The sequence below is a fragment of the Quercus suber genome, unplaced genomic scaffold (genome assembly GCF_002906115.3).
Source record: "Quercus suber isolate HL8 unplaced genomic scaffold, Cork oak 2.0 scaffold_68, whole genome shotgun sequence".
Taxonomy (NCBI): domain Eukaryota; kingdom Viridiplantae; phylum Streptophyta; class Magnoliopsida; order Fagales; family Fagaceae; genus Quercus; species Quercus suber.
This window is the reverse complement of record NW_027069533.1, coordinates 1,578,218-1,603,602: the sequence shown is the minus strand read 5'-3', so window position 1 is coordinate 1,603,602 and position 25,385 is coordinate 1,578,218. Positions and strand designations below refer to the sequence as shown.

Sequence of the window (25,385 nt, the reverse complement as noted above, 5' to 3'; positions counted from 1 at the left end):
GTGGAGCTGCATAGTAAAAGTTGATGGTTGTTCATTTAAATTTATTTCAAATACCAACTTAGCAAATTTATTATCAAATTAGATTTCATGTTCAACTCTAATTTATTTTCTAATCAAACAAGTTCGAGTCTATTCAATTTTTTTTTTTTTAGTAAACAATAATACTTATTAGAACACACACAAAAATAGTAATACTAGTGTTTTAAACTGAGTTTGTAATACTTACTTGATTAACTTATTATTTTCCCGTATATCGTAAACACTATTACTAAAGTTTTCACTCCATAAATCTATGCTAATAATTGATAACTAAATTATAAATGAAATTAAATTATCTAAGTTAATTAGACAAAATGATTTTTGTTCATGAACTTATAAAATTTAGATTCACCAATCCAATACTCTTAGAAATTGTAAATAATTTTACTAGAAAATGGACGATTAATATCATCAATATATTACAAGTAATAATTTAATATCTTCTAAACATGACTACAAACTTATATAATCTAATCTCAAGTCTATATCCTTCTAAAAAAAAAATCTTATGTCCATATGACTATATTTTAAATATCTAAACATCTAAACATATAGTATTATAAATGTATTAATCGAGCATCATATTTACAAATTTGTTTACGAACACATTATTATATTTGACTTTTGGCTTATTTAATAGTCGATGCTAAACTTAACTTTGACTTTTATTTAATTTTTTAAATAAATGAACATAAAAATCATTTTTCGTAAATTGGGCCTGAATTGTTTAATTCATTTACAGTCCTATGATTGAATACAAATGGATAAGTAGATAGCCTTGATCAGTTAGCGGTAACAAAAACCAAAAAGTAGCGCAAGTGGTTAAGGAGTTTTAATCTTTCATTTTCCTTCACTTGGAGCCTAAAAAAAAAATCCTTAAAGGCCAGTTAGCTGCAGGCAATGAATAAACCAACCATATATTGGTGCATCCAGCTATGGTTTCGTCTTTGTTTGGTCAAATACTGTCTTAGAGCATCCGCATCTGGATTCTAAATCCTATCTTATTTTACCACCTCAAAAAATCACTTTATCAATTATACAATACAATTTTACAATTCTCCAGCATCCCAACTTTTATATCTCAATCCTACTTATTAAAATAATATTTTTACATAATAAAATAATATATTTCACCATTACCATTATCCAATACAACACATTATTTATACATTATTTATTCTTTCTCTCTCTTTCCTTCTGGTCAGAACCACAATCACCACCACCGCTGCACACCACCACCGCTGCCACCACCACCGCCGGCAACCCAGAAACTACCGTTAACACCCAAAAAAAAAAAAAAAAAACAGAGAAAATCACAACCACCGGACCTAGCAAACCCAACAAACACACAAACCCACCATCGGAACAAATCCCCCAACCCATCGGAAAAAATCACAACCACCGGACCTAAATCCAACCACCCAACGCCACCCAAATCCGACCCAAACGCCGGAAACCGGAACTAAAAACCCAAAATAAAACCCACCAAAATATGAAAGCAACCCAACCAACCAAACGCCGACCACCAGACCCAGAAACCGGCCACCATGTCATCACCACAAACTCACCAAACACCGGTCTCTATGCCGATCTACACATCGGTCTCCAAGCCGATCTCCACCGCGTTTACGTCCAGCCACCGCGCCCATCGCAGCACGCCACCAGCCTCGCCACCACGCCGATCTAGAAATTCGATCCGGCATGAGCTCCGATCTGGCTTGGTGATTCGGCGTGAGCTCTGAGAGAGAAGCTTGAGAGCTGAGAGAGAAAAGAAGAGAGAGGCGATGAGAAACAGAGAGAGGCAGAGAGAGAAAAGAAAGAGGAAAAATGGGAGGTGAGAGAAATTGCCGGTATAAAAAAGTATTAAAAAATTATTCTTTTTTTTACAACCCAGCTACAGTACCATCTTACATTTGAGATGGTACTGTAGCAAAATCTCAATTTTTTTTGCATATGAGATATGGACTCCCGGTTGCTGATGGGTTTTGGGGCTCAAATGCTAAATGCTCCTAACATTTGGCATATAGAAGCCCAAATGTGGATGCTCTAAATAGAAGCTTACATTGATACATTGAAATCCATTAAATCCCAAAAAAAAAAAAAAAAAAAAAAAAAAAAAAAATGAAATCACCAAATCAAGCTAACATCGCCTCAATTAATACTAGATTTGGTTTTTTTTTTTTTTTTTTTTTTTTTTTTTTTTTTTTTTTTAAATTTAGTTTAAGTTTACTGTTTCGACTCCCAAGCCTAGTCCATTTTTGATAATTGAAAAAGAACAATAGTGCTACATAATAGATATTGCTTGCAAATTATAACCTCTAAAAAAAAGGAATAATAATACTCTTAATTTGGAATAAAATGGCTTTATTTTATACAGTATTAAACATAGTAAATTTAAAAGTCCATCCCATATGACTCTTTAAAATTTAAATCATGTAGTACCATATATCTTGTTGAATAGAAGAAATGAATATCAAGCATAAAATACTTGAAATCCCTATCATATCATATACTATATATAACAGCAGAAACCTTTTCCTGCAATTAAGGAGGTGCTACCATATAGGAAAAATGCCCATCTAACTTTCAGTCACATTTAAGTTAAAAAGCGATAAATTATATTGTTTCCCAACATTAACACACCGTATGATAGCCTTTCATTCTCTTAGTATAAAAAGAAAAATAACCAGTCAAAATACAATTAAAAGGCTTGCAATCCTCCAAAAAAAAAAAAAAAAACACAGCATGCAAGAGAGTTCTTCGTTCTCTCGCCAGACTTAGAGCACCACTACAAGCAGGTAGAAAAATCTATGGGCATCAACACCGTTAGGCTATATATCTGCCACCATCAGATTGTTGGAACCGGTTCCTGTACGTTTTTCTCAATTTTTCTAGATTTGGGTATGAAATATTACTTTTTATTGAGTTTTTTTGTTGGATAGGTTTAGATTTGATTTTGGTTTTGACTCCTTTTTGTTTCGGGCTTTTGGGTTCTCCATGAAAATGTTTGTTTTCTCAATTTTTTGATTTTTTTTTTCCTAAGGTTTTGATTTGGAAAACACCTTTTGATCTATTTCATAGGGTTAAAACACCTTTTGATAGCCTTTGGTATAAAAGAAAATAAACCGCTTAAATCAGTAAATTGCAATCAAAAGGAAATGGGAAAGAGAATAGAGTTCGTTGGAACTATAACTCGATAGCTTAAAATAGAATTTTCTGGAACCATCAGTTTCCCCACCACTGAAAACAAAACCTGATAGATACTTATTTAGTTGTTATTAATTTAGGGATTTTGGGGTTTCTAATTAGGGTTTGCTGCAATTATAGATTTCAATTCTTTTTTTTTTTTTTTTAAGGGAAACACCATAGAAGCCTTTTCCTACAATTAAGGAGGTGTTGCTACATAGGAAAAAAGACACATCTAAAAATCTGCCACCTTCACAATTAAAAAGCGATAAGTTATATTCTTTAACAATCTTAACCCTGTTTGATGGCTTGTCAGTATATAAAACAAAAAAATAACCAGTTAAAACCCCTTGAAAATTTGCCACGTTTACAGTTAAAATTCCAAAAGTTACAGTGTTTCACTAAAACACGTCTAAAAAGTAAAAATTAAAACCTAAAACACTACATTAGAATAAAAAGAAGAGAAAGCATCCTTATTTTTCTCTCTCTCCCAAAACAAAAAGGAAAAAAAACTCTCTCCCTCTCCCTTAGAAAAAAATGGAAAGTAGCATCGTCAAAGAAGAGGAAGTTGCGGCAGGAGTAGAATCGAGGCAAGTAGTGTACAGAGACGAATGCGTGGTTCTCCAATCCTACCCTCCCCACCTCCATCTCCTCCTTAAGCCTCGCACTACCGACGTCACCTCCCAACAGGTCTCTCTCTCTCTACTATTTTCTATATTTGTTTGGTTGCCCAGAAAACGATGGAAAGTAAAACTAGAAGCTAGAAAAGATAAAAGAAAAACCTTCGAAACTGAATCAAAAGACCACACCTTTTGCTTTACCCAAATAAGTTGTGCTAATTTCTTCCCTTTGCAATCACACCACTTAAAAAAAAAAGAAAAAAAAAAACCTACGTTCAAATTCCTTTCAATATCTTTCACTTTACTTTATGATTAAGGATAACAAAAACTTCGATTGATGTATATCCATAGTTTGCAATTAGACTTCACCATCTTGATTCTACCAAAAATTCAGAAGAAGGAAGATGAGTCTGCTCTGCCTATTAACAACGCCTCCGACTAGGTTTCTATTCTTTTTCCGACTTTTCCCCCCACAAATTAGATCTGCTATATGTTTCAAAATTTTACAATTATAGTTGGGTTTCGTTCTAGAAATTAGTGTTAAGGAATTTGAAATTCTGATATGTGAGTATTGTTTTAGCTATTTTCAGTAATGGGTTTGTTTAAATTCGACTCTTTTGGGTTTAAAACATTCAATTTCTTTCTCTGTAAAGATAGAGTGGAATCTGATAAGTTCTTAAGGATCAGTGGGCTGAAAAGTCTTCGGATGCTGTTGATCTTGAAGAATGAGTCTTGGAAAACCAAAGAGAATCAGAGAAGACCGGTGGAAGCCGGCCTTTAATCCTCCGAAGGTAAAGTTAGTGGATTGAAGTAGAAAAAAGAGCCTTCAAAGGCTTTACTAATTATTTTATCTAGAATTCCAAAAGAGAGAAAAAAGTCCCCTTACCTCTGCGCCGAAGGGTCTTTATATAGTGTTAGAAATCAGTTATTTCTCCTATCGTCGTAGAGTTTGGAGGATTTAGAGGGTAACCTCCATAACTGTCATAGGAGTCACCTCATCGGGACCTGTGTTGAGATTCAAACAATATGACTTTTCAACATGACTCTTGGTTGGAAGTGTGTTGAAGTGTAACTCTTGGTGAACCTCACTCGTCCATACTCACTCGTCCATCATTAAGGAAGGACAAGGTTCACTGCTTACTCGTCCTTCATTGGACGAGTGAATTGAGGATGAAAGAGGACGGTTAAGGAAGGACGAGTGTACCAACCATTCGTTCTCTGCTTTGTACATTGCTATGGACAGCCATATGGACGAGTAATTGACTTGGTGTTTTCCTTGCACCATCAGTTGCCCCCTTGTCCATGTGTCGTCCAAGAAAATATAGTAATTTATTCCTCTGGATGGACGAGCTTTTCTTAACGATCAGAGATGCCACGTGTCACAATCTAATTGATGGTTCATTTCGTCGATTCATTTTTTTGAGATGAAGACCACGTGTCAACATCTGATTGGTCGTGTCGTTTCATATGCTTAGGTCAGCCATCTATAAATGGTGGAATGCCCCCATTACCCTCTCACTTCTGAGATTTTTCTTCTTTGACATTCATCGTCTAGAGCCTCGTCTAAGAGTTTTTCGCGTCCATAGTTTCAGTGCGTCCTAGAGCCAGGTATTCCTTCTCTCCTCGTCTTTTAGGTTTTCAAAATTTTCTTTTTAGAAAATGTCAGGAATCACCATTTCCTCGTCTAGCGATAGTACAGAAAAAGCTATAGACGAGTACTATGACGAGAGTAGTGATAACTCTAGTGATACTAGTAGTAGTAGTAGTAGGGGAAACACCACTGATGAGAAGTATGTCTCAGGGGTCCCTGGGCTTCCTTTAGAAGAAGTACAAAAAAAAACTTAGGAAAACTATAGGGTCCCAAGTAGGTACCTTGTCTTCCATCCCTCCGTCCAGTCCTTTGGACGAGACGGAGGTAACTGTATATAGCTGTGCTGTAGATATTCCTTCAAAGACAGATGAGGAAAGATTAAATAATCTTAGGGAGTGGTACCAAATCCTAGATGAGTTTAATCCTAGATTACCCGTCCGTGGAGAGTGGTGTTGCAACCCTCATTTTGGGATAGGTGTATACGAGGCCTACCTTCTTGGAGGTCTTAGATTTCCTTTAAATTATTTTACCAGAGAGCTGTTAGTTAGGTTAGGTTTAGGGGTGTGTCAATTCAACCAAAATGCATGGAGATTAATTATCTCTATGCAAATTTTGTGGAGGGAAGTGTTTGGAGGGGACCGTCCTATTACTGTGGACGAGTTCTTCTACTGCTATAAACCTTCAGAGATTCATCAATCTCCTGGCTTTTATCAATTCACAGCCAGGAGTAAAGATTGTAGACTGGTGAAATCCTTGGCCTCGTCTAACAGAAAATGGAAGATGGAGTTTTTCTTCGTCTCTGGATTCTGGGCTGGAAATCCCGTAGATGTTGGCTGGGATTCCTTTGGTCGTTTTACTGGGGACCTAGGGAACCTTCGTCCTGAGGGTAAGTCCCTTAGCTTTCCCCTTCTTCTCTCTTACCTTTTACTTATTATTATCTCATTTAACCTTGATTTATTTCATTACAGCTGTTGGACGACCCATTTTGAGCAAGTTGCACCGTGACCGCGTCCACAGGGCTCGTCTACACGTAGACAGGGATTTCCATTCCTTGGTCAACCTCAGACGACTAGCTAAGTGGGGGTTAGGTCCTAACCCGTCTGACATTGCACTTACACACGAGATTACAGTGAGAAAAAGTAAGTATTAGATTTTCGCATTCCTTGCATCTTTTATTTTCATTTTTCTAAGTGAATTCTTTTCGTCTCTTTATAGGAATGGCAACCATGAGAGGTAATAAAGGAAAGGAGGTAGGTGTTGAGGGGAGCCGTCCTGAGCTTCAAGCTCGTCCTGTTGCTGGAGAGAAAAGGAAAACCATATCCAAACACTTGGATTTGGAGAACCTCCCCAGCAGGCGTGACAAAAATGTTAAGCACGGCTCGTCTCAGGTAGTCAAGCCCACTCCGTTGTCCCAGTAACCAACCAAAGTCTATGATATCGACTCGTCCACTCCTGTGGAGTCCACTCTGTCCAAGACTCCACCGTCCAAAACCGCGCCCACCTCGTCTCAACCATCCCAAAGGGCCCTTTCAAACATCATTGAAAATGAGGACTTGGCCTGGGAGCGTTTTAAGAATACTGTGATGGACGAGGATATAAACGTCTGCTACGACATGTCCCTTAAGGACTTCGAACACTCTGGTGTTCATGACCTTTTCAAGGTAATATTTCTTTCTTCGTCTTGACCAAATGTACATTTTTCTTCTTTTCTCTTTTTTTTTTTTTTTTTTTTTTTTTTTTTTAACTTTTTCAGGGCATGTCTAAGTTTATAGTAGCGTCTAGACAGGCCACTGGGTTGGACAAGACGAGAATCTTGCTTGAGACGAGGATACATGAGTTGAAGGAAGAAGCCAGGCAATAGGCTGAGGTGGCTGCTAAAACGACGAACAAGGCGAAGGACCTTAAAGCTCTGGTTGAGGAGTTGAGGGCTAATGCTGCTGAGAAAGATGCTCTCTAATTCATCAAAGCAAATGTACCAATTTCTTTTCCTAATATTCTCCTAATTTTTCCTCTCTATTTGTTGAAATCATGGAAAACCTCCGCAAAATGAAATCTTTCTAATCCTTTAAACTTAATCATTTCACTTTAATTTTCAAGTTTCGTTTTCTCTCTTACATGTTCCCCTTATTTGTAAGGGGGATTGAAATTGTTGGGTTTTGAAATCTGAAAATATTTTGTTATTTTGTTTATACATTGTAGATTTTGGACGATATTTTTTTAAAAGATAATTTTAAGTCATGATTTTGTTATTTTTCTGGGCTTTGCACTTTTTAAATTGTTAAATCTGAAAGTATAATGTTCTTTGTGCAAAATTGATTACTTTGTACGTTATGGTAGAGAATAATTTTCTTAGAGATTTACATATATAAAAAAAAAAAAAAAAAAATTCTCAGAGATTCCTAGGTGTTGGTTTTGGTGTGTACAATATTTGGTTTTTTGGGTTTTTCATGTTGTATGCCATTCTTGAAAATTTATTGAGAATCTTTTTAGTACTAAGAAAAAAAATTGAAACAATAGTGAAAGGAATTGTAGCCAGTTTTGAAGGTTTTAAATTGTTTTGTTTAAATTACATTTGTTAGTTTACTTTGCTAATCTGTGAATTGTGGTGATGAGTAGAGAATTGCAACCAGTTATGATATTTAAGTACCATGAAATTTCAGCAAGTTGAGATGATTAGTAGAGAATCTATCATGCAGTCACATGAGAAAATTCAATAATTCAAGGCTTTATACAGTACTTAACTTAATTGAGATGATTTCTTTTCAATTTGTGAATGATGGAAGTATTTGTTTTGCCTAATTTATAGTGTAATGTACCAAGTTTCTTTGGTTAGTTTTCTTAATCCTCTTATACTTTTAAGGTCTATTTTGGAAGAGAATTATGGGTGGAAAAAGGTTATAAATAAAGGGTTCACACATTGAAGAAGCCACAATATTGGTATACGTTTTTAGTAAAGTATGGTATTTGGTCTTGCTACATTTTGAAAGTACTACAATTTGACTGTGGGCATGATATTCTGTTTTTGTTTCAGACTTTTAGTTGTGTTATATTGATCCTGGAGTTTCCAGTGGGGAGGAGATGAAACCACTGAAGAGAATATATAGTGCACAATTATAAAGTATTGTGTTCTCTGTTAGTGCTTCTTTTAGGTACTATTTATCTATTTCATTATGTTATTTACCTCATTTGATCCCTTTTTTGTTGTACTATATGAAAAAAAAAAATTTCAAGGTTATTACTTGAACACCAAATAAAAAAATTACAGCTGCATGTTTGTTTTGTAATTTTGTTTAGCAAGTCAATGTATTGAAGTTTTGTGATAGTTAATCAACAAGATTTGCAATTTCACAATCCGATTACATAATTCTCAACTTAAATTACAAAAGGTATTCATCCATGACTTGAGTAACCAACTAAAGCACAATTGCAATTTAATTCTGCTCACTAACTTAGAGTCGCATCGAGTATCTCATTAAGAGAAAGAACATCATTGTCAGAAACATTAGAACATTTCTCCCTGCATTCTTTCAATTTTTTTTTTTAGGTCTAAGAAAATCCTCTCAGCTCCATAAACTTTTTGCAGATTAAACCCATTAGTCAAGAAAAGTAAGGCTTATCTAAGTTTTGAAGAATAAATTCATTGAAATAGTTCGTGGTCATCATGGATGGATTTTTTTGGAAAATTTCATTCATAATTGGGAAGTTTCTAATGCATATTTATACAGTGCAATTGGTTAGGTAGATTAGGTAATGATAATCATGAATTAACTAAAAAATGCCATAATGATTATTATTGCTTAAAAGCTAATCCATATTTAATATACATTTAAGTTGATTTAAGGATCATCTAGATCTATTATTGCTTAAATTCTATGAAATTTTCGTGGTTTTAGACAGTGCAATTGTTATGGATTTTTTACTTTTATACCCAACTTTAATGGCTACATTATAGTGATTTTTAGTTATCTAAGTTGAATACCTCTATTAATCCTAGCCGGGGACAAATGATTTATTATTTGGATAGAGAATAAAAGGATGATTCAAAGAGCTACAAAGATAGGATAGCAACATATTGGTATTTGAATTAAAATTGGCATGCATAATTATATTAGAAATGCATTAGATTTAACAAATGGCTTGGTCAATTAGGAATCACACCAAAGCTCTAGATGGAGTTAGATATATGTGTGTGTGTTACATTTGTGTTTTAACATTTGATATCAGTACGATGCTTACAGCAGAGTTGTTTTTGGGTTTGATTAACTTAAAGATATGTAACTATAAATATCTTTCATAATAGTTCAATGATTGATGTCCAAATCAATTGAAAACAATTGTAAAGAATTAGGTAGATGGTAAAGAGTAAAGCACCCTGCAGTATGCATTACTCAATACCAGGAAAGGGATTTCAATTGGATTAATATGCATGTTGTAGGAAGTGCAAGGATACAAAGAGGAAAGCTTTAAGACAAATAGCTCAAACTCAACAACAAAAGTAAGATGGAATCCAAAATTTCTCTCTGATATTTTCTTTTAGAATGTATGGAATTATTATGTTGTACATTGAGGATATTTTTATTGAATTATGAAGTAAATATTCAATTTATTTGTTTTTATTTTCTGCAAAAAAATTGTCTAACAGTAGATGGAGTTATGGTATTTTTTTTGGTGTTAAAGTGATAGAATGACTTTGTATATATGAAAGTAGAGACTTCATCTTTACATAGTCTAAAATTTTGCTAGTTGGTGCATTCCTTGCAATATTCTTTTGTTTTTAATTTAAATTTTTTTTTTCTATGAGACTACTTACTACTGTAGTTTGATGTAATTCATAGATTACTACTACAGGATTTGAATTTCATGATATTTTAATTATTAATTATTGTTAGTTGAGGACACCGATACTTGCTTCTAGCAAAAACAAATACACCTATTATCTCTCTTGGACCACCCTGAATTTATTTTGGAAATTTTTTTGGAAATTTGGAACATGCTTGAAATAATTAACTCTTAGAGTCAAAAGAAAGAAAAAAAAATAACTTTCTTTGATGTTCTTGAGTGCATGTGTGACGAAGAAAGACTATTTTTTTTTATTTTTTTGGTCTATTTCAAATTTTGTTGAATGACCAAGAAATTTCAAGATTAGATTTCATAGTTTTCTTTCTTGCAAGGGTTTTTTTTTTTTTTTTTTTTTTTTTTTTTATTATCTAACTATAAAATGTTTAAATTTTCACCTACAATTTGTCTTTTGTAATAAATAAAAGTGTTCCGCACATTGTGCGAGTTATAAGCTAGTATATAATAATAAGTGAAATTGAGAGAAATTCAAATTAAAATTTCAAATTAGAGTTTCAATTTTGTGCCATGTGTCCTAAATTATTTATTCTTAAAGAGTTTTATTTATTAATTTTAGAATTAAATGTGGGACCACATCATAAATATTCATCCAAATGAGTCATTAAGTACAAAAACCAAAGAGTCTAGTATAAATGAATCGTAAAAAAAAAAAAGTGTTTCACAATAATTAAAAAAAAAAAGGACAATTTACATTTTATACCTAATAATATCATTACAAATTTTTTTAAAGAGTTAACAAAATATAAAAATGACTATCAATGATATTTAAATTACGTATATAGGAATTATATTATACATTTTATTATATATCTTCAAGTGTATCTATGCATGTGCATGAGATTACAAGCTAGTTTAAATAACTCTAAATGTAGGCTTCTCCTCAGCTGTTTTAGAATGCTCAAACCTAGCTTTGCTCTCCTTAGAGGCTGTTTGGATGGCTTATTTTCATAACTTAATTCTCTGTTTCCATAATTCATAATTCAAAAATGGTGGGACCTATAGCTAGAAGTCCATTTGACTGCACCATAACTCTGTTTTCATCACTCAATTTTCTGATTTTTGAGTTATGAGTTATAGTTATGAGTTATGGAAACTGAAAACTCATAACTCAATGGCATTTTTGTAATTAAACACACATGAGGGACCCACTAGTCATAACTCAGCCGCACCTTTTGACCACCTTTTGACTTTTTTTTTTCCTTACTTCTCCTGGGTTCGGTCTTCTCCTCCTGTTTTTTTATTTATTTATTTTTCACTGGGTTTGGTCTTCTCCTGGGTTTCAATTTTTTTTTTTTTTCACTGGGTTCAGGTTTCTGGGTACTAGGGGAAAAAAAAAAAGTTGCACCAGTGACAGGTATGGGGCAACAAATAGTTTGAAAAATATTGAGTGATGACAAGTGAGTGATGGTGCCAAACAGCCTTGGTATTTTAGAGTGATGAATGATGAGTGATGAGTGATGAGTGATAAGTAATAAGTGATAAGTGATAAGTAATGAGTGATGAGTGACGGAAATTGAGTGATGAAAAAAATGGATCCAACCAGCCTCTTAATTTCTTCAAAGGAAACATGTGTGTCACTGGGATAGGAGTGAAATTAGAGGAGTTTGTGTTAGCCAATTAGACATTTTAAGTTTTTTATATAAAAAAAAAGGGTTTGTTTTTGCTTCCAAGAACTGTAATAGAGCATTCTCAAAAAATGAAAAAGAAAAAAAGGAAAAAAAAAAAAAAAAAAAAAANTTTAACCTTCTCAACTCTCTTTTTCTTCTTGTCTATGATAGCATCCTCTGCATTCATGAAGTTCTGGGCTGAATGAACTAGCTCAGCCATAGTTTGAGGTGCCTGTTCATATAGCTTATGGATAAATAAGTCAGAATGAACTCCATTATAAAATGCTACCAGGAGGAGTTTATCATCCACCTCATCCACCTCCAAGGCATCCCTGTTGAAATGCGTGATGAAGGACCGCAAACTTTTATTCTCCCCTTGCTCTATGGTTAGCAAGCTAGACGAAGAACGTTTGTGCCTCTGCCCTTCAATGAAATTGTTAACGAAGAACTTGCTTAACTCTTCGAAGGACGTCACTGTATTAGGAGGTATTTTGCTGAACCACACTCGTGCAGGTCCTTTGAGGGTAGTAGGAAAAGCTCTGCACATTATTTCGTCTGGAACTCCTTGAAGATGCATAGTAGTTTTGAAGGTGGCAATATGGTCAAAAGGATCTCGCGTCCCATCATACGAATCTAAAGAAGGCATCTTGAACTTAGGTGGCAAAGGATGAGCATTGATGGACGCCACAAAGGGGGAATCAATTCTGTGAACTAAGTCTTCCACATGGTTTGTTTTCCTCATGTTTTCCCTCATCTCATCCATGACCCTTCTCATTTGATCCATTTCCCTTTCTAAATGAGGTACCCTCCGTGAAACGGTACCTCTTGACTGATTTTCAGTTTCAACATTCCTTTCCTCTTCTTGACTTTAGGCCCATTCTTCGGCATTCCATTCACGAGGCTACTTCCTTAACTCAAGTTGTCTAACCAACTCTTGGTTTTGACGGGTTAACTCTGCCATAGCAGCGGCCATGGATTGCATATGTTGGAATGAGGGTGGTTGCATAGTGGGTGCTGACTGACGGTCGCGGTGAGGGTTACTAAATGCGTCCCTGCTTTGCTAAGGGCCTGGACTCGTAGCCCTAGATCTTGTTTGAACCATTTCAATCCTTTATTGGAGAAAGAAACTACAGAACTTAATAAACTAAGTTCAAAAGGCAACAAATTTCTTACGTTTCTTTCCCACAGACGGTGCCAACTGATAAGTTCTTAAGGATCAGTGGGCTGAAAAGTCTTCGGATGCTGTTAATCTTGAAGAATGAGTCCTGGAAAACCAAAGAAAATCAGAGAAGACCGGTGGAAGCCGGCCTTTAATCCTCCGATGGTAAAGTTAGTGGATTGAAGTAGAAAAAAGAGCCTTCAAAGGCTTCACTAATTTTTTTATCTAGAATTCCAAAAGAGAGAAAAAAGTCCCCTTACCTTTGCGCCGAAGGGTCTTTATATAGTGTTAGAAATCAGTTATTTCTCCTATCGTTGTAGAGTTTGGAGGATTCAGAGGGTAACCTCCATAACTGTTATAGGAGTCACCTCATCGGGACCTGTGTTGAGATTCAAACAATATGACTTTTCAACATGATTCTTGGTTGGAAGTGTGTTGAAGTGTAACTCTTGGTGAACCTCACTCGTCCATACTCACTCGTCCATCATTAAGGAAGGACAAGGTTCACTGCTTACTCGTCCTTCATTGGACGAGTGAATGAAGAATGAAAGAGGACGGTTAAGGAAGGATGAGTGTACCAACCATTCGTTCTCCGCTTTGTACATTGCTATGGACGGCCATATGGACAAGTAATTGACTTGGTGTTTTCCTTGCACCATCAGAATCTTTCTTCAATCTGGGGTCTCTAATTTCATCAAAGCAAATGTACCAATTTCTTTTCCTAATATTCTCCTAATTTTTCCTCTCTATTTGTTGAAATCATGGAAAACCTCCGCAAAATGAAATCTTTCTAATCCTTTAAACTTAATCATTTCACTTTAATTTTCAAGTTTCGTTTTCTCTCTTACATGTTCCCCTTATTTGTAAGGGGGATTGAAATTGTTGGGTTTTGAAATCTGAAAATATTTTGTTATTTTGTTTATACATTGTAGATTTTGGACGATATTTTTTTAAAAGATAATTTTAAGTCATGATTTTGTTATTTTTCTGGGCTTTGCACTTTTTAAATTGTTAAATCTGAAAGTATAATGTTCTTTGTGCAAAATTGATTACTTTGTACGTTATGGTAGAGAATAATTTTCTTAGAGATTTACATATATAAAAAAAAAAAAAAAAAAAAATTCTCAGAGATTCCTAGGTGTTGGTTTTGGTGTGTACAATATTTGGTTTTTTGGGTTTTTCATGTTGTATGCCATTCTTGAAAATTTATTGAGAATCTTTTTAGTACTAAGAAAAAAAATTGAAACAATAGTGAAAGGAATTGTAGCCAGTTTTGAAGGTTTTAAATTGTTTTGTTTAAATTACATTTGTTAGTTTACTTTGCTAATCTGTGAATTGTGGTGATGAGTAGAGAATTGCAACCAGTTATGATATTTAAGTACCATGAAATTTCAGCAAGTTGAGATGATTAGTAGAGAATCTATCATGCAGTCACATGAGAAAATTCAATAATTCAAGGCTTTATACAGTACTTAACTTAATTGAGATGATTTCTTTTCAATTTGTGAATGATGGAAGTATTTGTTTTGCCTAATTTATAGTGTAATGTACCAAGTTTCTTTGGTTAGTTTTCTTAATCCTCTTATACTTTTAAGGTCTATTTTGGAAGAGAATTATGGGTGGAAAAAGGTTATAAATAAAGGGGTTCACACATTGAAGAAGCCACAATATTGGTATACGTTTTTAGTAAAGTATGGTATTTGGTCTTGCTACATTTTGAAAGTACTACAATTTGACTGTGGGCATGATATTCTGTTTTTGTTTCAGACTTTTAGTTGTGTTATATTGATCCTGGAGTTTCCAGTGGGGAGGAGATGAAACCACTGAAGAGAATATATAGTGCACAATTATAAAGTATTGTGTTCTCTGTTAGTGCTTCTTTTAGGTACTATTTATCTATTTCATTATGTTATTTACCTCATTTGATCCCTTTTTTGTTGTACTATATGAAAAAAAAAAAATTTCAAGGTTATTACTTGAACACCAAATAAAAAAATTACAGCTGCATGTTTGTTTTGTAATTTTGTTTAGCAAGTCAATGTATTGAAGTTTTGTGATAGTTAATCAACAAGATTTGCAATTTCACAATCCGATTACATAATTCTCAACTTAAATTACAAAAGGTATTCATCCATGACTTGAGTAACCAACTAAAGCACAATTGCAATTTAATTCTGCTCACTAACTTAGAGTCGCATCGAGTATCTCATTAAGAGAAAGAACATCATTGTCAGAAACATTAGAACATTTCTCCCTGCATTCTTTCAATTTTTTTTTTTAGGTCTAAGAAAATCCTCTCAGCTCCATAAACTTTTTGCAGATTAAACCCATTAGTCAAGAAAAGTAAGGCTTATCTAAGTTTTGAAGAATAAATTCATTGAAATAGTTCGTGGTCATCATGGATGGATTTTTTTGGAAAATTTCATTCATAATTGGGAAGTTTCTAATGCATATTTATACAGTGCAATTGGTTAGGTAGATTAGGTAATGATAATCATGAATTAACTAAAAAATGCCATAATGATTATTATTGCTTAAAAGCTAATCCATATTTAATATACATTTAAGTTGATTTAAGGATCATCTAGATCTATTATTGCTTAAATTCTATGAAATTTTCGTGGTTTTAGACAGTGCAATTGTTATGGATTTTTTACTTTTATACCCAACTTTAATGGCTACATTATAGTGATTTTTAGTTATCTAAGTTGAATACCTCTATTAATCCTAGCCGGGGACAAATGATTTATTATTTGGATAGAGAATAAAAGGATGATTCAAAGAGCTACAAAGATAGGATAGCAACATATTGGTATTTGAATTAAAATTGGCATGCATAATTATATTAGAAATGCATTAGATTTAACAAATGGCTTGGTCAATTAGGAATCACACCAAAGCTCTAGATGGAGTTAGATATATGTGTGTGTGTTACATTTGTGTTTTAACATTTGATATCAGTACGATGCTTACAGCAGAGTTGTTTTTGGGTTTGATTAACTTAAAGATATGTAACTATAAATATCTTTCATAATAGTTCAATGATTGATGTCCAAATCAATTGAAAACAATTGTAAAGAATTAGGTAGATGGTAAAGAGTAAAGCACCCTGCAGTATGCATTACTCAATACCAGGAAAGGGATTTCAATTGGATTAATATGCATGTTGTAGGAAGTGCAAGGATACAAAGAGGAAAGCTTTAAGACAAATAGCTCAAACTCAACAACAAAAGTAAGATGGAATCCAAAATTTCTCTCTGATATTTTCTTTTAGAATGTATGGAATTATTATGTTGTACATTGAGGATATTTTTATTGAATTATGAAGTAAATATTCAATTTATTTGTTTTTATTTTCTGCAAAAAAATTGTCTAACAGTAGATGGAGTTATGGTATTTTTTTTGGTGTTAAAGTGATAGAATGACTTTGTATATATGAAAGTAGAGACTTCATCTTTACATAGTCTAAAATTTTGCTAGTTGGTGCATTCCTTGCAATATTCTTTTGTTTTTAATTTAAATTTTTTTTTTCTATGAGACTACTTACTACTGTAGTTTGATGTAATTCATAGATTACTACTACAGGATTTGAATTTCATGATATTTTAATTATTAATTATTGTTAGTTGAGGACACCGATACTTGCTTCTAGCAAAAACAAATACACCTATTATCTCTCTTGGACCACCCTGAATTTATTTTGGAAATTTTTTTGGAAATTTGGAACATGCTTGAAATAATTAACTCTTAGAGTCAAAAGAAAGAAAAAAAAAATAACTTTCTTTGATGTTCTTGAGTGCATGTGTGACGAAGAAAGACTATTTTTTTTTATTTTTTTGGTCTATTTCAAATTTTGTTGAATGACCAAGAAATTTCAAGATTAGATTTCATAGTTTTCTTTCTTGCAAGGGTTTTTTTTTTTTTTTTTTTTTTTGTTGTTATTATCTAACTATAAAATGTTTAAATTTTCACCTACAATTTGTCTTTTGTAATAAATAAAAGTGTTCCGCACATTGTGCGAGTTATAAGCTAGTATATAATAATAAGTGAAATTGAGAGAAATTCAAATTAAAATTTCAAATTAGAGTTTCAATTTTGTGCCATGTGTCCTAAATTATTTATTCTTAAAGAGTTTTATTTATTAATTTTAGAATTAAATGTGGGACCACATCATAAATATTCATCCAAATGAGTCATTAAGTACAAAAACCAAAGAGTCTAGTATAAATGAATCGTAAAAAAAAAAAAGTGTTTCACAATAATTAAAAAAAAAAAAGGACAATTTACATTTTATACCTAATAATATCATTACAAATTTTTTTAAAGAGTTAACAAAATATAAAAATGACTATCAATGATATTTAAATTACGTATATAGGAATTATATTATACATTTTATTATATATCTTCAAGTGTATCTATGCATGTGCATGAGATTACAAGCTAGTTTAAATAACTCTAAATGTAGGCTTCTCCTCAGCTGTTTTAGAATGCTCAAACCTAGCTTTGCTCTCCTTAGAGGCTGTTTGGATGGCTTATTTTCATAACTTAATTCTCTGTTTCCATAATTCATAATTCAAAAATGGTGGGACCTATAGCTAGAAGTCCATTTGACTGCACCATAACTCTGTTTTCATCACTCAATTTTCTGATTTTTGAGTTATGAGTTATAGTTATGAGTTATGGAAACTGAAAACTCATAACTCAATGGCATTTTTGTAATTAAACACACATGAGGGACCCACTAGTCATAACTCAGCCGCACCTTTTGACCACCTTTTGACTTTTTTTTTTCCTTACTTCTCCTGGGTTCGGTCTTCTCCTCCTGTTTTTTTATTTATTTATTTTTCACTGGGTTTGGTCTTCTCCTGGGTTTCAAAATTTTTTTTTTTTCACTGGGTTCAGGTTTCTGGGTACTAGGGGAAAAAAAAAAAGTTGCACCAGTGACAGGTATGGGGCAACAAATAGTTTGAAAAATATTGAGTGATGACAAGTGAGTGATGGTGCCAAACAGCCTTGGTATTTTAGAGTGATGAATGATGAGTGATGAGTGATGAGTGATAAGTAATAAGTGATAAGTGATAAGTAATGAGTGATGAGTGACGGAAATTGAGTGATGAAAAAAATGGATCCAACCAGCCTCTTAATTTCTTCAAAGGAAACATGTGTGTCACTGGGATAGGAGTGAAATTAGAGGAGTTTGTGTTAGCCAATTAGACATTTTAAGTTTTTTATATAAAAAAAAAGGGTTTGTTTTTGCTTCCAAGAACTGTAATAGAGCATTCTCAAAAAATGAAAAAGAAAAAAAGGAAAAAAAAAAAAAAAAAAAGAACTTTAATAGAGCTACTCAAGATTTGGTTGGTTTTGCAAAGGAGAATGAGAGAAGGAACTAATGATTAAAAGGGTGACCCTCATTTCTTCTCCACCATTGTACAAAGAGAGATTTCATAAATAAAGCTAGCCATTGTCTTCCATAATTTTTTTTTTTTAAAATAAAACCAAAATCAATTGAAAAATAGTTAAAGTTACCATAAATTTTATTACCAAAAACTTAAAAATAATATAGAATTTGATTGATATCAATTTTTTTTTTAAACAATATAATACATGAATGTTTAAATCATATTTTGGTGATTGGTCATGAGTTAGCTTGTAAAATTTATGCAGTAAAATATTCAATATTTTTACCATCACTCAAATAAATATAATAAGGAGGGATGGGGAAAAAAAACTTGCTATTACACACAACTTGTTTTACACACTTTTACTCACACTCTAAAAAGTAATTAAAATTGTGATTTTTTAACTTAGAAGCAATGGAGTCAATTTTGTACTTGAGATTGTTTCGATTTGTTTAAGAGAATGATATATTTAAATATCAATCAATACCAATGTATCGTTTCAATATATATATATATATATTAAAAGTAGCCCGATGGCGATAATATCTATCAAAAATATTGAAAACAACTTTAAACAAAAAGTAAAGTTTCAAAACTAAAACTTGCAAGTTGTAAGTTGGAAGGGACAAAAGGCAATTTTTATTTTTTTATTTTTCTTGAGCGTCTTGAAAAAAACGAAGCTGTTTTCGGCAATTAACTCTACAAATTATACCGAAGATTTGTATTCTTTTCATCTTCATTTCTTTTTTTTATCTTTCGTCTCCTTCCTCCTCTGATTTTTAGATATTGGTTGTCCCGGTAGATAGGAAACGGTATTGACCACTATTTAAAAAATCGTGATTTTCAGCTGTTTTTTAGAAGGAGCTTAACCCAAATTTAAAAGAAATTACAATAAAAATAAAAATAAAAAAATTACCTTTAGGTGATATTGTTGATCCTGGAACTTGTTCTTGAGGGGGAGTGGGAGCCAATGTATTTGCTCTCTTGTAAAACGGAGACACCGCATACTTAACAATACAGCTAAGAAACAGAACTGAGCCCATTTGCTTTCCACCACAACAACCCGGCAAAGTATTTATAGCTATTTTGAAGACACCTATTGCAATCAGCACCGGTAATATCCGGCGTGCACTGGGCAAGGGTGTACAACGTTTGTAACGCTGTGAAAGTCGCTTCTTTTGTCCCAAACTTCTTGGCTCCAGCCCTAACGTTTGAAAGCTGGCTTGCCAAGTCGTTCATTGTTGCTCACACTAGCTGGTTAAACCGGTCTGGCTCCGACATATTCAATGGGCTCCGTAGGAAGCCGCTTGGGTCAGTAGCCATGCTGGAAAAGATATAGCGGTATGAGTAGCGTACCATGCACTCTTCGTACCAAACCCCTGCAACTTTCTGCACTGGGCAGCGTATTACTATGTCTTTTGTTGCGCCGGCAACGCAATCTCGGCAGACATCGGTGGATATGTCGCCACGGCAGATGAAGAGGCCGTATACCGTATTGGCAGAGCCCATGGCGGAGGCGGTAGCGTTGTAGAATTCAATGTTGCGGGTGGCGTTGGAAGAGAGGTAAGCGAGGAGTTGATTGAGGTTGGATTGGTAGGGGGTGTTGACGGTAAAAGTGGGTGTGTTTAGGCAAGAATGGTAGCTGTAAGTTGGAACAGCTTCGGTTCTCGATTGGCTAAGCAAGCTGATCAACAAGGAGAGGACCAAAAGGGTCGTGCAGAACTTGATGGAAGGAACACCCATTATGATGATCAAACCAAACCTCATTGCTTTTTGCTACTCCTAGATTCATAAAATTAATAGGATAGAAATTGCTAAGATACAGAGAAAGTCAAGGTTTGGAAAATGATAGTCTGATATAAACATAAAGTGGGCTAATTTATTCTGGTCAATAAATCAAGTCAAGCTACCTCAAATTGTCTTAGTCTTCAATATGAGGAAAATTTAATAACCGTGTGCAACAGGTTTTCTCTCATTTAAGAAAATATCGAGTCACATTGAAAAAATATCTCAACAGGGTAAATGCTAATGTATTAATTTATGTGAGAAATATTAAACAGCTAAACTAAACTAAAAAAAAAAAAAAAAAAAAAAAAGACCACTGTTTACTCCCAAGTAAAATCGAAAATAATAATAATAATAATAATAAAAGCACTTACGGTTTATACTGCCGCTGCTATGTGCTCCATCCAGTCGAAGACTTGACCAGCCAACAAAGGGACAGCAAATCTTGCCTCCACTCACCAACTAGTTCAATCTAGAGTGTAGGCCCTAATCGAACCACGTCTCTACTGATGTATATAATGCAAGAGTAATGCTAGAGATCTAAATTTTTTTACAAAAAATAAAAAAGTGATGTCAATAGTGAGTTTAAATGAAAACCATTAAGAAATTAGACACATCAATAGTTTGTAAAAATAACAGCAATACAACTGTTCAGTGTTCAATTTGATTTTTAATTAGTCTCTTTGTTTTGTTTAGTAAAGTAGCTTTATCAAGTAGAATGATTATTATTTTATTAATTCATTAGTGATATGATATCGTGTTAATTTTATTTTATTTATGAGCGTGACGTTATTTTTCTTGTTGATTGGTTGCTAGAGCTACTTGCTACGTCTAGTTCAATTAAACAAAACAAAAAAAATAAAGGCAAAAATACCATTTTGGTTACTATATTTTAAAGTTATAGTCAATTTAATCCATATACTTTGATAGCAGTTAATTTAGTCTTTGTTAATTTGTCACACTCATCTAACTCGTTAGCTCAAATAGATTTCATCATTCACCCATACAAATCTATTACTATGTAACCAAACATTCCAAAGTCTTCATTGCCAATAAGATTTAGCAGTCGTTGATTTGCAAACTTCCACCTTCACGTTCATCACTGGAGTGTGCAAATGATGCGGGATGCAAAAGCGTCGAGAAGTAGAAAACGTTTACTTCTATAAAACTAAAAACAAAGCACATTTGCTTCTGAAAATAACCTTCAATCCACGAGGGTTCTTTGAATCCACAAGGATCCTTGAATTCACAAGGAGATAGGGTTTTGGAATCTACCAAAAAAACAATAGCCAAAAGTCTGAATTAAATTTAATATCAATAATACTTAAAAACGTTTATAGACTTAGGGGCCTATTTAAGGGCTCAGAAAACTTGACAAAACAAGAAAATATATTTTAAAATAACTCCTAATTAATACCTAACTATAACAAGAACCAAATTTGACCTAAAAAACATTAAAAACACCTAAAAATAAGGAAATAATAACTCTAAACCTAAAATAATGAAAATTATAAATTAAATACCAAAATTAATAAAGGATGACAATTAAACAGTAAATTGTGTCCTACTTCAACAAATGTGGGGTCAACTTTGCTGCCCACTTCGGACGGTGCTGGCTAGGCTATTATAGTAGAAGTGGGAGCTTTTCCTTTTTCTTTCTTCAATAGAGTATATTTTTAAGCATTTGCAATTTTAGCCGGAAGTTCATTTGATTGCCAAGAGAGTCTTGATTTATGTAATTGTGTGTGTGCGTGTGATTTTTTTTTCTTTTTTTTTTTTGGGATATATCAACCAGCAATTAGTGGAACTTGGTATCTGATTTTGGGCTTTTTTTTTTCTTCAATTTGTTGGTGCCATTTGTATTTGATGTTATTTTTCAAAAAGAAAAAAAGAGAAAAGTCCTAGCTTCCCAAATTCCACTTAATCACATCAAGCCTAACCCTCTTTGATGAACAAAACTTTATATGAAACTCAAGATTTGATCAAAAATGCCCAAACCAATCATGGCACAATTGAGGTTTAAGATTTGGAATGGATAGCAAGGTTGAAGCGGCCATGGCACTCTCAGCAAAATAGGAGACATATTCTCAATTCAAAATCATCTAATTTCACCATTACATGAGTACCAATTAAATATATTTTAGACATTTAGGGATTATACTAATATGGAGAATATCTAATCAAATCCCTTGAAACTCTCAACATTAAAATCAAATTAAAAATTAAAATAATTATATTAAGAAAAAAAATATTAGATGATTCCAATTCTCCTTGCATCATCGTGAAGTCTCAGAGCTTTAAACTGTTAGAAATACTAAATGTAATAGTATTGTATTTCTTGATTAAAGAATATACGTGGATGCCTTTATATATGAGGCATATGTGTGCAGTACAAGTCAGAGTGTAGTACAAGATGTGAGCTATACAAGTAACCTAATTGGGCCTAAAGCCCACCATATTATACATGTTAACAGCCCCCATCAAACTCAAGGTGGATGTGAGACCAGCTTGAGGTTGTCAACCAAATCATGAAAGCGTCCCTTAAGATGTGACTTGGTAAAGATATCAGCAAGTTAATCTTTGGAGGAGATTGAAAAGAGCTTGAGAGCACCATGAACAAGATGATAATGGATAAAATGACAATCAATCTCGATGTGTTTAGTCCGTTCATGGAATACATCATTGTGAGCAATATGAATGACACTTTGGTTGTCAAAATAAAGAGGAGTAGCAGAGGATGTAGACACACCTAAATCCTTAAGAAACCATTGTATCCAAAGGAGCTCAGATGTGGTATCAGCAAAGGCACGATATTCTGCTTCAGTACTGGAGCGGACCACAAAAGTTTGTTTCTTACTGCGCCAAGAAATCAAAGAAGAACCAAGAAGAAAGCAATAACTCGTAGTGGACCTGCGATCAGTAGGATCTCCTGCCTAATCAACATCAGAGAATGCACGGAGTACAAGAGGAGATTGAGCTGAGTGGAAAAGGCCAAGGAAGAGAGTGCCTTTCAAGTATCGAAGAATGCACAGAACGGTAGCATAGTGAGTCGATCGTGGAGCAGACAGATATTGGCTCACCTGATGAATAGCATAGGAAATGTCTGGGTGAGTAACTGTGAGATAAACTAGGCTACCAACTAATCGTCTATAAAGAGAGGGGTTAGACAATGGTTTCCCTTCCCGAGGGTGTCAGATGCGCATTAAGTTCAACTGGAGTGTCAATAGTTTTGCTGTCAGTGAGTCCAGCTCGAGATAAGAGGTTAAAAGCATACTTGGCTTGAGTAATATAAAGACCATCTACAAAACGAGTGATTTCAAGACCCAAGAAATAGCTGAGATGTCCAAGTTCTTCATCTCAAACTGTTGACAGAGAAAATCCTTGAGTTCTTGAATGCCACTGAGGTTATCACCAGTTATGATCATATCATCCACATATAGGAGAAGCAAAATGGTGCCTTTATCATTACGACGAAGAAATAAGGCAGAATCATAAGGACTAGCAGTGTAACCCAAGCGAAAGATGGTGGAGCTGAACTTGGCAAACCAAGCTCGTAGAGCTTGTTTAAGGCCATAAAGTACACGTCGAAGGCGACAAACTTTGTTTGATTCAACAAGAAGACCAGGAGGAGGTTGCATATAGACTTCTTCACTCAGATCCCCATTAAGGAGGAGGTTGCATATAGACTTCTTCACTAACATCCATTTGAAAAAAGTCCCATTTACTAGCAGGGGTAACAGCTAAGAGGACACGAATAGATGAGATACAAGCAACTGGAGCAAAGGTCTCTTCATAATCAATCCATACTCTTGTGTAAAACCTTTTCCAACAAGATGAGCCTTGTAGCACTCAATGGACCTATTAGAGCGAGTCTTGATCTTATAGATCCACTTACAACCAACCACAAACTGTCTAGGAGGGAGAGTAGCCAGATCCCAAGTATGGTTTTTGGTTAGTGCATCAAGTTCCTCTTTCATTGCAATCTGCCATAAAGGGTTAGTGGAGGCCTCACGATAGGTTTGAGGCTCGTGGAGTGTAGCAAGGGCAGTGTAATAGTTATAGTCAAGTAAATGTGCAGGAATGGATCTTACCTGAGTTGAGTGGAGAGGTGGAATGTCTTGTGGAGGATCTTCAGGTGGAGCAAGAGCAGGGGACCCAGGCTCAAGGTGGGGTAGCTCGTCATCAACCTGTTCATCTTCGACCTGTCTAGGAAAAGCATAAAAAATATTTGGAGGATGGATAGAGAAGTCCAAAGAATGATCAAGAGTATTTGTAGAAGGAACATGAGACTCATCTGGAAAGATTTCTAAAACAGATGAGGTAGTCAGGGAAGAACGAAAGTGAGAGAGTTCAACAAACAAGCGATGTTCCCAAAAGACAACATTACAGGAAACACGAAGATGATGAGAGACAGGATCATAACACCGATACCCCTTTTGAGTTTCACCATAACCAAGGAAATAACAAAGTCTAGATCGAGGCTCAAGTTTGTTGTGCTCATGAGGCTGAAGAAAAATGAAACAAGCAGATCCAAAGGAGCGAAGGTAATGATAGTCAGGGGGTGACCTAAAAAGGCGCTCATACGGAGTCTGATTATGGATGACAGCGCTTGGAATACGATTAATAGCATGAATAGCTTGAAGAGCGGCTTCACCCCAAAATGGGGCAGGAACTTTGGCAGAAAGAAGAAGAGCACGAACAGTGTCAAGAATATGACGAATTTTTCTTTCGGCTCGACCATTTTACTGAGAGGTACCTGGACAAGTTAGATGATGTACAGTGCCATAGGAATGTAACAGAGCTGAAAAAGCATATTGAGTATATTCAAGAGCTTTATCAGATCGAAAAGTTTTGATTCGTTTGGAGAATTGTGTTTCAACCATTTTTGCAAAGTTACTGTATATTGGTAAGATTTCAGAACTAGATTTCATAGGAAATATCCAACTATAACGAGAATAATCATCAATAAAAACAACAAAATATTGAGATCCACCAATACTAGCAACAGGAGAAGGTCCCCAAACATCAGAATGAATTAACTCAAAAATATTATTAGAAATAGAATCACTATTATTGAAAGGCAAAACTGGTTGTTTTCCTAACTAGCATGAAGTATAATCAAAATTGTCTTTGAACACA

At 34.1% G+C, this 25,385-nt stretch overlaps 2 protein-coding genes and 2 long non-coding RNA genes across 4 annotated transcripts; 2 read left to right on the top strand and 2 right to left on the bottom strand.

Annotated features, from left to right (window-relative positions):
• The first annotated feature begins 3,591 nt into the window (after positions 1-3,591).
• LOC136067344 (uncharacterized) lies at positions 3,592-10,180 on the top strand. Its single transcript, XR_010628825.1, has 3 exons — positions 3,592-3,915; positions 8,468-8,554; positions 9,872-10,180. It is a non-coding gene; the product is annotated as an uncharacterized LOC136067344 (long non-coding RNA).
• Positions 10,181-11,333: 1,153 nt separating this feature from the next.
• Positions 11,334-12,684, bottom strand: LOC136067352 (uncharacterized). Its single transcript, XM_065773080.1, has 2 exons — positions 12,037-12,684; positions 11,334-11,345 (listed from the first exon to the last, which is right to left on the bottom strand). The coding sequence occupies exons 1-2, from the start codon at positions 12,682-12,684 to the stop codon at positions 11,334-11,336; spliced, it is 660 nt and encodes a 219-aa protein (XP_065629152.1).
• A 1,513-nt stretch (positions 12,685-14,197) lies between these two features.
• On the top strand, positions 14,198-16,540 carry LOC136067343 (uncharacterized). The gene is made up of 3 exons (XR_010628824.1): positions 14,198-14,732; positions 14,827-14,913; positions 16,232-16,540. It is a non-coding gene; the product is annotated as an uncharacterized LOC136067343 (long non-coding RNA).
• Positions 16,541-19,706: 3,166 nt separating this feature from the next.
• LOC136061084 (cysteine-rich receptor-like protein kinase 25) lies at positions 19,707-20,204 on the bottom strand. The gene has a single exon (XM_065773079.1). The coding sequence runs from the start codon at positions 20,202-20,204 to the stop codon at positions 19,707-19,709; it is 498 nt and encodes a 165-aa protein (XP_065629151.1).
• Between the last annotated feature and the right edge of the window lie 5,181 nt (positions 20,205-25,385).